This window comes from Quercus lobata, chromosome 12 (assembly GCF_001633185.2).
Source record: "Quercus lobata isolate SW786 chromosome 12, ValleyOak3.0 Primary Assembly, whole genome shotgun sequence".
NCBI lineage: Eukaryota > Viridiplantae > Streptophyta > Magnoliopsida > Fagales > Fagaceae > Quercus > Quercus lobata.
This window is the reverse complement of record NC_044915.1, coordinates 28922315-28935223: the sequence shown is the minus strand read 5'-3', so window position 1 is coordinate 28935223 and position 12909 is coordinate 28922315. Positions and strand designations below refer to the sequence as shown.

The following is a 12909-nucleotide window of genomic DNA, read 5'->3' as shown; positions in this document are numbered from 1 at the left end:
TCGTCTGAAATGATATTTGATTTTTGGCTTGATTTGCCTTAATTTTTTGTTGCATATAGCTTAAGAAAGAAATGTATTGCCATAAATTTATGTTTGTACAGTACATGTAAATGGTGGAAGATCAGATTTCTGGGTAGCAGGGTTGGTTATAATCATGCTGAAATCACTATGATTCAATTTTTGTACATCTACTAGCTAGAAAGAAAAGAAAATACCCCATCTTTTCTTGACATAATTCATACATTCACATATCAAGTGAATTGCCAAAAAATCTGAAGAGGGCCATTAATTGGTGTAAGCTTTTAGAATTGATGTTGTTCAGCCACGGATTGAGTGCAATATGCAATTGCAATGAAAGGTTGAGATTGAGATTGGAAAAAATAACTTTCAATCTCAACCGTTAGATTAGAAAATATTAAAAGGAAGTAAAAAGTTAAAGTTAAAAAATTAAAAATGTAAAAAATTTTGTGAAGGAGTGGAGTTAATTGCTCCTGATCTCAATTTATTCAGCCACTATCTGAAACCTATTACAAATGATTTGGCAGCATAATGAAATGTTGCCTTGAGTATCAGGACTCAGCAGGAGTGAGTGCTGCAATAAATTTATAATGATAAACATAAAGGGGTCGACACTAGAAGAAGATTTACAGCATCTGGAACAAAATGCAAAACAATATTAATTAGAACAAAATTCAGGTAAGAGAAGATTTACATTCATTACTTCATTTCGTTGTGATTTCGTCTAATCACTAGGTCAAGACAGTTACAATGATTCAGAGTCAATTGTTTGGAAAGCATAGAATTAGTGAGAATCAAAGTTAGCTGAACCTATTATATTGAATAGCTAGGCGTACGTATCTGCAGGCTTGGGACAAACCTCCAAGGTTATTGCAATGGGCCAGCCAGGCCTACTTCCTGAACCAAGACATTACAGAATATATACAAAGGTTTTGTTTTGTTTTTTGAGTGCAAATGGAAATATCGTTAAAAGCTTGAGATTAATTAGTAGTACATGGTCTTGGGTCGGCAACCCCCAAATGTCCCAATAGTTGGCTTACAAGAAAAGAAGGCATGCAGAACAAAATACAACATATATAAAAGACTCCTAGAATCATTTCTTGCCTTTGCCAAAAGATGAGCACAAAAAATTTCTTTCACGCTGCCTCTTTTTATGTGATGAATTACCATATCCCTTTCTTGCTAAAGCATACTAAAAGAACTTACATTAGTCTTTTTGATGATTTTTCTATTTATTTTTTCCCTTTTAAACCAGTTTCTTTCCTCTGATTTTTAGGCTATTTTTCTAAGGAGATGAGCGATTCTTTACTACACCTGATAATTTTCCCCATCGCCTTCCCCATTCCCGCCTTTCCCCCTTTTTATATAAAATGAAAATTAAAAGGAAAAAAATAAAAAAATTTCATTTTAAAAAACAGTTATCAATATATATAGATTTTAAGTATAAATAAAATGAAAATTAAAAGGAAAAAAAATAAAAAACTTTCATTTTAAAAAACAGTTATCAATGTAGGTGTAGTCTGATATTGGACAAGTCAGAAAATGGCACAGTTACAAGTTATTGCATTGAAGGTTGGAAGAACAAAAGTCCTTTATACAAACAATCAAAGAGATATATAAAAATAAAAAATAAAAAAAATTGCATGAGTTGTTGTAAACTACTAAATTTCGAGTTTGATAAATATTGAACAAGTAAAATAGTTTCACAAATATAAATTTGTATTGATGAAATAGTGGTACAATTATCTGTAATTACAGAAGAGTGATCCTTGATTCGGTATCCTTGAAAGATTTGTTAATTGGAATTGTAGGAAAGTAATCTTGATTCGATTAACACCCAATATTCTTCAATTGGATTGAGGAATGGATCAAAGGTTTTTAAAACAAAATTACAATAAATTTCTGGCTATGAGCTTGTTAGAAATTCTTTGTTCTTCAGGTTCTTTATGTATTCTTCATGCATTCTTTGTCTTTGAAGGTTTTTGTTGTGAAAGTTTCTTGGGGCTTTGGAGGCTTAAATATGTAGAGCTTCTTCAATTTATGGTCTCTTGAAGTATTTGGAGGCTTGTAAGCTTGATCCCGGTGAACTTTGAGATCTAGGAAGATTATTTGGACTATTTCTCTTCAAATATTCTTCGTATTCTAAGGTTGAAGTTCTTAGGGTTTGATTCCAGTAGAGCTTCTATACGTACTTTTGAACGCTTCTAAATCTTTTGAATGCCTCTTGGTGGTTCTTGGTGTTTTCGAATGTGAGAAATGCCTTATTATGAAGGCTTTTATTTATAGGAGTTTGGGGGTGGTTAAGTGACTTGTCACAATCTGAATGGAGGAACTTAAAAGACTTTTTATCCAAGACACATGACATCATTTAATTAGTCGAAGTGTCTTAATGTTCAAGATGGTACATGTTAGCACTTAATTGAATTGCTTGTGTCATTGCTAACATGTGTCGCCAGATGATGGGTTCTTGCATGCTTTTTATGGCAAATTTTTGTTGGTCCCTGAATAGTGACAATGAAACCCACTAATAATACATGACGTTTTGTAATTTGTTGTACTTTGTGGACTTAGTAGTACAATACTATAATATGATAGTTTGTGATAGGCTGGCAATTTTTCATTCTCTATAGTTGCGTAATTCAATAAGGGGATGGCTTACAATTAGAGGCCATATGTTACACTTCTCCAGTTGAAAGTTGCCAATGCATGAGATGGAGGTGCTTTTAGGTGATTGGGGTGCATTAAAAGAATGAAAGAGCGTTTGACACACACCAACAATTTAGTTTAGTGCACTCCTAAGCCAATCCCCAAAATAAATATGTTATAGTGTCCCTCTATACTTGGACTACAGCTACATTCCATGATTAGCCCAAAACAAAAGCAATAAAAGACTTAAAACATTCTCTTTTTTTGGTTGGCTGTTAGGAGAACAAACATTTATACTCGATAGTCGGGGTCGTGGTCGTGGGATTGATAATGATTGTTCCCTTAAATTTGAAGGGTTCAGAAATAAGTTACCAGTTTCTACTGGTGTCAAAAAGAAAATAAAGAAATGGGTTACTACTTACTATACCATTTGTGGTGCCTGTTCATTCATATTCAGACCTTACAAAGAAAAATGAATTACTAGCCAAGTACAAAGGTTGTTGGCTGGTTATGTGTAGCCTTTGCTTTTTATTTCTATTTTCATTCCTTTTTTTTTTTTTTGCCTTTTATTTATTTATTTATTTTGTGTGTGTGTGTTGAGAAAATGATAGTTTTAGAACACTCGTAGTAGTGGAGTTAAAAAACTATATAGCTATTTTAGCTTCACTAAAACACAAAAATAACCATACAGCAGTGAAACTAAAGCTAAAATTTTTAACTGTGCACATTTATGTATGAATGTGCACTATAGCTAAAAGTTAAAAATAATAATAATTTTTTATTTTGCATTCACACAACTTTTTTTATTTTTTATTCTTTCTTGCTTTCATTCTCCTTTCTCTGTCTCTCTCCTCACTGCCTCTCCATCTCTTCTTTCTTCCTCCATAGACCCACAGACCCTTTTTTCTTCCTTAGACCCATCGTCGATTTGCACGAGCCCAACCACCACAGACCCATCATCGCCGACCTGACCCATTTCGGCCTCTCTTCTCTATTTTCAGCGTTTTGGGTTTGTGTTTTGGGCTGTGCTTGTGCGCTGGCCTCGTGGATTGAAGTGGCTTTCCGTGGATCGGAGTGCTTGCTCGTGGTTGTGCTTGCTCATGGATCGAAATTGTTATTGCTTGTGGTTGTGCTTGCTCGTGGATAGGAGTGGGTTTTGGCATACTAGCGTGGTGGGTTTCGACTTATCAGCGTGGTGGGTTTTGGCGTACCGGCGTGGTGGGTTTCAGTTTTGGGTTACCGGATTTTTGGGTTGCTGTGGGTTTGTTTTGTGATGGCTGTGGATTTGTATTATTTTATTATAAGAGATATATTATTTTATTGTGATGTTTATATTATTTTATTGTGTTAAAAGCTAAAATAGATCCACTGCTGCAGCATGTGAGTAGGTAAAATAAGTAAAGTAATTTTTTGTGGTGCCAAATAACTAAAAATATAGCTCCATTGTTGTGGATGCTTTTAGTTTAGAAGGAAAATTTGAACCATGAACTGATGAATATATTTGTTGAAAATACCATATGATGTTAGCTAAGTTATGAAACTTTCAGCATTTTTGGTATTTTTCAATAATATTAAAAGAAATATCCATTAATGGAAAATATATATATATATATATATATATATGGAAAATGTAGGAATTATTAAATTTGGCAAGTACAGGATTTGTGAGGATTGACATTTTAACTCTAATGCAAATGTGAGAATTGACATTTGCAAGATGTTCATGATCATGAATCATGAGGATTGTTATTCTGGTTTTAAAGGTCATGATGAAATGTCCCTTAAAGTTTGATAACATAACATCAAAATGAAAAGATCACATAATAAAACTTTTGATAACATAAGATGAAAGGATATTATACTTACAAATAGAAATCAATCTATTTTCAAATTTCCAATCTGAAAATAAATACTCCTCCATTCCTATCAAAAAAAAAACTCCTCCATTGACACACATTCAATATGCCAAATGCTATTCTTTTCTGAATGTGAAATCATTTGATTGATAAAAAAAGAATGTACCATATAATTTGAACATTAGAACAGAGAGATTAAGAACAATAACATGAAAATGTCCCAGAAAGAAAGAAGAGCAAAGAAAGAGAGACAAAAACGCATTCTCTTCTCCAATTTTTTCGACCCCAAAATTTCTCCCCACACAGCTTTCCGACAAAAATGGTGCAGCAGGACCCACCGACCCAACACCATCAAATGGGTCCTACAAAACGTGACGGGGCGTGATCTGAACCGTTGATTCCCCGATTTGTAAAAAGAACCTAGTAACCTCGGACGATCTGAGAGCACTTAGCCTTGATCCAACGGAACCCATTTCTGAACGAAGCTTTGACCTTACCTTCGACCGTGTAAACCTTATACTGAGCGATCCTCTTCTTCCTCTTCACCTCCGGGTCATTGAAGCCCCACGGTTTCGACGACCCGTCCTGACTCGCCCGAGCCATCGCGTACGGAACCGGTGGGAGATCCGGCGAGTCAATCCGAGTGGCGTACACGTGGTTCGAGTTAAAGCCCTTGCCACTCACAATCTCTAACCTCCGGTCTCCACCTCCGCCTCCGCCGCCGCCGTACCCATTGCTCGACCCGAACCCATCCATTTAGGATATCCGGAGCCCTTTTCGGATATGGGTCGAGCTTAGCGGACAAGCTTAAGAGGCTAGAACTAGAAGAGAGAGAAATCAATTTGGACAATGCACTGCGGTTTTTTAATGTGGTCTCAGGTGAGGTTACGGTTTCGAGGAGGGTATATTTGGAAAATACATGTAGGGTAATCCTGTAATGGTCTGTCAGCTCTTCACAACTTTTTTTTTTAATTATTTATTTTAAACTCTTCGAGTAGCAAACTAATCATCGGAAAGTTGTAGGCTTTTGTAGCCTTTTCTTCTTCACTCATACCTCACATGCACCATTAAAGTTTTAATGGCTATATTTAAATTTAAATCTAAAAAAAGTTGTATAATTCTATCCACAACAGTAAAGCAGTTCCATTTCCAACTGCAACTTAAATCCTTCAATTAAATTTTGACATGTGAACATTAAAAAAATAACATCGTCACTTTATAGCCAAAATAGACATGACAAATGGTTCTTATTAAGATATAGTAAAATTTAATCATTTAATAATATACTTCTAACACTATTTTCACGTGTTTAATAAGTGAGGCCTAACACATTAGAGATAGAATAGAGGGGAAAGATAGAAATCAAATTCAAGGTCTTATGCTCTGATACTATGTTAAATTAATGATTATACTAAAAACTTAAACTATTGGGATACAGTAAATTTAATTATTTAACCGCATACTTCTATTATTCCTCTTCACATCTATACTCAAATGATCATGAGTGGCCATTACAAAAAAAATATTCATGGTATCACATTTTTCATGTTTCTACTTTCTAGTAGCAGTCATTGGTGACAATTCATTCTCTTACTCTCCACTGGAATTTCCATCCCAATTGGCAATGGACTATGCCCAAGATATAGCATTTAGGATTTGATTTTTATTTATTTAATCAAGGTATGATTTTTTATTTAGTCATATACACACTTGGTATGTCTTACCTAGATTCTATAAGGTTCTTGGATTTGCTGAAAATATTTTCCTATATTTTTAGTTTTATTTTTTATTTTTTGTTTAGAAATTCTAATTTTTTAAGTTAATTGAGAGTTCTGCACTCAAATTGAAAAAAAAATGAATAAAAAAAAAATTAAAAAAGGAAAGAAAGAAAGAAGAAGAGAAGAAGATATTTTGTTAAATTAAAATTTGATTATTTCGATATGGTAGACTAGTGATGAACAAATGAGGTTTCGTATTTTTAAGCATGGATACAATAGAAATAAGACAAACGTTAACAACGTTGCATCCACGTTTGTTGTTTATGCGTGCAATATCATTCTAGAGATAAGCCAAGCATGTAATCTCTAGTTATAATGTTAGGTGATGACTGGGTGAGAATGTCTTGCCTAAGTTCAAACAACTAGATTTGAAAAGATTCACTTGAAGCAATTTCTTCACCGAGCAGGCATCAATCTCTATTAAAAAAAATTTATAAAAAAAAAGTCGGATCAAGGGTAAGCCTTTTTATTCCAGATCAAAAAATTCAGATTTGTGTTGGATTATTTTTCATTTGGGTCCAATTTTACCATATCTAATCTAAAAGAACATTGTCATTAATCTATCTCAAAAAAAAAAAAAATGTCATTAATCTCAACTAAAAGCCTAGAGTATCTAAGGGAATTATACTTAAGTTTTGTTCCATTCAAAAGAAAGTCATCTGAACAATTCATGAAAATGCTGGATGAAAGTTCTCTTTTATCTAAAATCCCATTTTTAGACCTCTCCAATATGGGTTTTTCTTCTTCTTTTTATTATTATTATTTTTTAAAATTGTATTTGGATTCTCATGGTCTCTGAGCTCGACGGTACTTTCTTTGATTAAAGAAGGAGATTTATATAGTAAACTAGCTGTCAATGCATAATGTTTTGTGTTGCGGATGCCTTCGTTTGGCGGAGCCTTTACTACTTTTTAAACAAAACTTTCTGTCTGCCTTTCAGCCTTTGTTTATTACTCTATATTATTTCCCTCACATGCCTTTTTCATTGCTCAAAAAAAAAAAAAAAAACCTTTGAGGGTTAGAAAAGTTATGATGGAGAAAAGAAAGAGGAGACGGGAAAAGAAAACACAAGTCATTAACGTGACTTTATCACATTAGACGACATATGCGACATACTAAAAAGAAATTTACACTCCTTAGTTGATCATTTTACAAAGTAATTAATCAACTTTTTCTTTTTTTACTGGATAAAAACTTTACTCTAACCTAATTTTTTTGTTTTTTTTGGTGTAACTAATTTAATTGTATATATGTGTGAAGTTTCCTCCAAAAAGCTTCAATCCCGACTCTTGTTTCCTCTACCCTACAAGAACTTTATACTTGTGAAGTGATTATCATACTAAGGGTGCTCGGTGATTAATCAACTTGTTGAATGAACCAATTATGTATTCATTTCAATTCCAGTTAATCACCACAATTTAAACACATCACCAAATAAAACAATCATACAAATGACACAAGCACATAGTGACAAAGTGGAAAACCTATGAATGCATTGATAGGAAAAATTACCATGGGGATTAATCCTAACCCCAAGAAGGAATTTCATTATTAGAATTGAAATTTACAAATGAATCATACCCATTATCCTAGGATCCTGTAGATACTTATAGACGTGGCCTCAAACCGCTTGGACTCTTCTATTCTAAAATCTTTCCAGGAACTGTGGTCATGGACTCTAAGGACCACTCTAAGAGTTATTCTTATCACAAAAGTTGAGTCCATATAATTTCTATATATAAATTTTGCATTCTCAATCCTTTGATGGTTGATTTATCTAAGTTAATAATTAACTTTTAGACAAATTTTGGTATCAAACTTAGTTGTAACCAATAGCTACAACTCTCACTTAAATAAGGACAAAGTTTGATTATAAATTTGGTTGTAGCCAATAGCTATAACTCCTACTAAAAAAATTAACATGGATACATACTTTGAAAATTTAACCGTTTGATTGCATGTTTTTTATATTCTTAACATGCATGTTAAATTTCATGTCAATTAGATGTTATTTACTATTCAATTCATATACTTATTCTTTACACATAACTTTAGACTACAAAAACTTGAAATTTAAATATTTGATTGATGGCATAGTTATTGAGCTTTGATCTACTAGAAATTTTGCAAGAATGAAGAATATAAGAAGAACATGTAATCTAATAGTAGATTTAGAAAAATTCACATCCAATAAAAATAAATTGAGTAGAGTTGTAATCGTTGGCTATAACCAAGTTTTTAGCCAAACTTTATCCCTAAAAAAATTAACATGGATACATATTTTAAAAATCTAGCCGTTGGATTGCATATATTTTATGTTTTTAATATGCATGTCGAATTTCGTGCCAATTGGATGTTATTAACTATTCGATTTATAAACTTATTTTTTATACATAATTTCAGATTACAAAATTTTAAAATTTAAACATTTGATCAATGACACAGTTATTGATATTTTATCTTTAGAAATTTTGCAAGCATGAAAATATAAGAAAAAAATGTAATTCAATGATAGATTTGTCAAAATTCACATCTAATAAAAAGATATTAAATAGAATTGTAATCATTGGCTACAGTCAAATTTGAAACCAAACTTAATTTGTCCTGGCACAACTTGCAAATTGCAGCTTGAACAAATCTCAATAGCCTGTTAAATTCAAGAAATAAAATTTTATTGATTTACAGTGGACAAAAATCTCATTTGTTGAGTCTCGAAATGTCATTTGCCCAATTCTTAAATGGCATACTCAACAAAAATGGTAAAAGTAAAACTGCACTATGCTTCGTTTGGTCAAAGTCCATATATACCTGTGTACAATCTCTCTTTTCGTGGTTTAGAGCACGTACTGGTAGTGCTAAAAAACTATATTGCTATTTTTAGCACTATCAAATATCAAAATGTGGCTACAGTGTTGGAGCTGTGCGCTGTAGCTCATATGTAAAAAAAAGAAATTATGAAATTGTTGTGTTCATATTGCTTTTTAATAAAAAAATCTCTTTTGGTTGTGGAGCCATATTGCTAAATTTATGGCTCCACCAATGTGGATGCTCTATAGCCATCGGTTCAACCGGTTCGAAATTATATGATCACTTCCTATCTTATCACCAGTAAGAGCAACCACATCAAAGGATGCAAACTTTCCATCTATTTTGAGCGCGCGCGCACACACACACACACAAAAAAAAAAAAAAAAAAAAACTAATTTTTTTTTTATTTTATACACATTTTTTTACAAAACACCCACATTAGTTTATCTATTCTATACATTTTTATTCAATAAAATATTCATTCTTTTATAATTTTTTATTATTTCCTCACTCACTATCCCTCTCTCTCACAGACCCAACACTACCAACGATCACTCCACACCCAACCACCATCATCACCCACCCAACCACCATCATCAAGGAAAGCCAACCCATTCAATTTGGCCAGATCAACTCCTCTGCTAGATTACCCACTGATCAAACAACGAAAAACAAAGGAAAGCCAAATCATCACCCACCCAACTCGAAACTCATTGATCAAACAATGAGAAACAAAAGAAAGCCAAATCAACCCCATTCAACCCGAAACCCACTTATCAAACAACGAGAAACAAAGGAAAGCGATCAGCGATCGGAGAAGCTTCATGGCGATCGGCGAGAGATCAAGGGCAGTGAGAGGTTTAATGGTTTTGCCATTCTAATGATTTGATCAAATGAGAAAAAGGGAGAGTGAGGTGAGAGTGAGAGCAATCAAAGACAATTATGCACGGTTACTGTAGCACTTGTGTATTTATGCACAATTTTACACCCACTAATGTTGATGTTTTTTTGGTCAAAATATGTAGTTTTTTGTATTTTGCAACACTTTGCATCCACTGATATGGATGCTCTAATATTAGGTTTCCTAGAAATGTTGGTTATCCAACAAAGCTGCACAAACTAGCATTCCATGTAAACTTTAGAAAATCGTGTTTTCAAAAAGTGTCTACCTACCTACCTAGGACTATACTCAACATTTTCCATGACATTGTTTCTACATATATCCCACATACTATTCTCATTGTTTTGTTGATGATTAATTCCGTTGAACAACAAATTAATTCTGCTTCTGCTCATTTATGGAGCTATATCATATTGGTTAACAGCCTCCATTTTAAGATTCTAGGCATATAGATGAACATAATGAAAGGAAAAAAAAAAAAAAAAAAAAACAACATGATGATTTGCAATCCGAATGTCTTTTTAATTATTATGATTATTATTATTGCAGTTTATAACTGATTGTTTGTCAATCTTACACCTTCAAAATCAAACTTCAAATATGCTAATTAAAATAAAATGTTCCCAAAAGGTATAAGATTCCAAGCAATACGGTCCATCTAATCTAACTATATCCTCAACCAGAAGGAGACAATTTTAGATGGAGATCAACACCTTCCTCCCCCTCTGCAGGCAACTTACCTGAGAATTCAGCAAAAGACTGAGCATTATCAGCAAGTTGCAAGGAATTCGTCACGAAAAATCGAGAAGGAAATCGAGCAAATGATGATGAAATTAAAAGCGGCCGCGATCCATTACAATTGGGATGTCCTTGTAAGTCGAAGATAGGTACAGCATTAGTACCATTGGCGATGTACCCTCTTGGATAAATGGAGGGTGCTGATCTCACAGATTGAGAGCTGAGAATTGAGCACCGTCTGCCACTCTGAAACTGAGCACGCCTAGCTCTTTGACGCTCTCGCTTGTGTGCATTTTGGTGGCCCCCTAGCGCTTGGGAGTTGGCAAAAGCTCTCTCACAAAATTGACAAGTGAATTTTCTGTGATCTTCAAAGTTTTCTGTCTTGTCTGGAAGTTCTTGGTGGTGATCTGTTAATGGAAAACCGAATAGTTTCAGTCTCGAAGTTGGGTTCTTATCGTTATCAGACATAATGGTGGATGACAATTTGGTTGGACTTGGAGTCAAGCTCTCAGCTGCCAAATGATATACAGCAAAGTTTATGTGACATGCATGTTAAAGTAAATACCCCATATTTATAGAGAAATGGTTTTTTTTTTTTTTTTTAAATGATTCATCTATTTATTTTTTTGATTAAGTAAGAAAAAAAAAAAAAAAAAAAAACTTTTTTTGGCCTTGTCATTAATAATGAACAGTGAAAGGTAATAGCAAAATATGTTCTTTGATTCTAAACACTGTTTCTCCAAATGTTGATGTCATGAAAATTTGCCATTGTAGCCTTTTTTTTGTTTTGGTCCGATCTGTGAGATTCTCATTCTACTACTACACTGGCTAATGGCTATTGGTGTGTTGGTGTGCTTTTTTGAAGGTTCAATGGAGGTAGGGGATGATGGTGAATTTTTACTAAAAAGGTGCCCGAGAAAACCGGGGGGGAATTTTAGTCTTTGTCCATAGCACGATGTGGTAATCTTAAAAGATTGCTTATTGTAGCTATATATATATCTATATATGGGTTGTCACCACTTCTAATATACGTGTTTGTCCCGTCTCTTTTGACACTGCCTTTGTGCATTTGTCCTATATATATATACCCATTCTCAGTATGATAACTTATAGCTATAGGTGCTCAAAATATCATTTCCTAAACAATAGCTTAATTGGCTACCATGATGACAAAATCAATTCCAAATCCATCACCACTCACTCTTGTTACCATCTTCTTTTTTTTCTTTTACTTTTTAATTTGTTTGGAGAATTTTTTTTAAAACATTTCCTATAAATTTTGAAAATCTAATATTTGGATTGTATGTTCTTTATATTCTTAACACGCATGTTAAATTTCGTTCAAATTGAATCTTATTTATTATTTGATCTTATTGATCTTTGGTCTTCTTGAAATTTTGCAAGCATATGATATAATAAGATCATGTAATCCAATTGTTATATTTTCAAAATTCACATCCACTAAGAAGATATAAGAGGTATTTGAAGGGAACCTTTTCCTTTAAATAATTCCAATTACATAAAATTAGTTTGAGTTTCCAATTTTTTTTTTTTGTTTGTTTGTTTTTTTTTTGTGTTAATATTACCTAACTCTATGCTCAGTCGCTCCATAGGTAGGATTTCACCCTCCCATTATTGCTAGGATGGGAAGTAGACCTTTACTGATCAATTATTTACCTATATATAGTATAGAGAATCATGTACATGGTACACTACTATTAGGTAAATAATTGATCAGCAAAGGTCTACTTTGGATACTGTTCGGTCTAGTATTAAGTACACCTTTGGTTTAACATAGATTTTTTTTTACAAATCACACAAAAATTTCATTTATCACTCACAATACTAGTAAATTTGTGAAACGCTACACTAGATGCCTAGCATATATAACAATTATTTAACCCGCAAATAATAAAGTAATATACACGAATAAAGAATCATTTTATGAAGCTATCATTTTAATCAATTTCGCAAAAACTCGATTTTCTTTTCAATTGACTTCACTGAACCATCTACTTGAGTTAACTTTCTAACCTTGCTTCTTGAGTAGTTCGGTTCACTGGTGTCACCCTCAAGGCTCAAGATACAACATCCCAATCACATATGTTGTAAGCTCCATGAGTTTGCACTACACCATAAAGTAAAAGCTCCACCAAAAAAACAC

General features: G+C 33.1%; 2 protein-coding genes across 2 annotated transcripts; both read right to left on the bottom strand.

Moving 5' to 3' along the window:
* Positions 1 to 4940: 4940 nt before the first annotated feature.
* On the bottom strand, positions 4941 to 5276 carry LOC115970496. The gene has a single exon (XM_031090123.1). It carries the CDS (start codon positions 5274 to 5276, stop codon positions 4941 to 4943), a length of 336 nt encoding a protein of 111 aa, XP_030945983.1.
* A 5312-nt stretch (positions 5277 to 10588) lies between these two features.
* Positions 10589 to 12909, bottom strand: LOC115970255 (zinc finger protein GIS2-like). Its single transcript, XM_031089917.1, has 2 exons — positions 12780 to 12909; positions 10589 to 11257 (listed from the first exon to the last, which is right to left on the bottom strand). The coding sequence occupies exon 2, from the start codon at positions 11211 to 11213 to the stop codon at positions 10683 to 10685; it is 531 nt and encodes a 176-aa protein (XP_030945777.1). The 5' UTR covers positions 11214 to 11257; positions 12780 to 12909; the 3' UTR covers positions 10589 to 10682.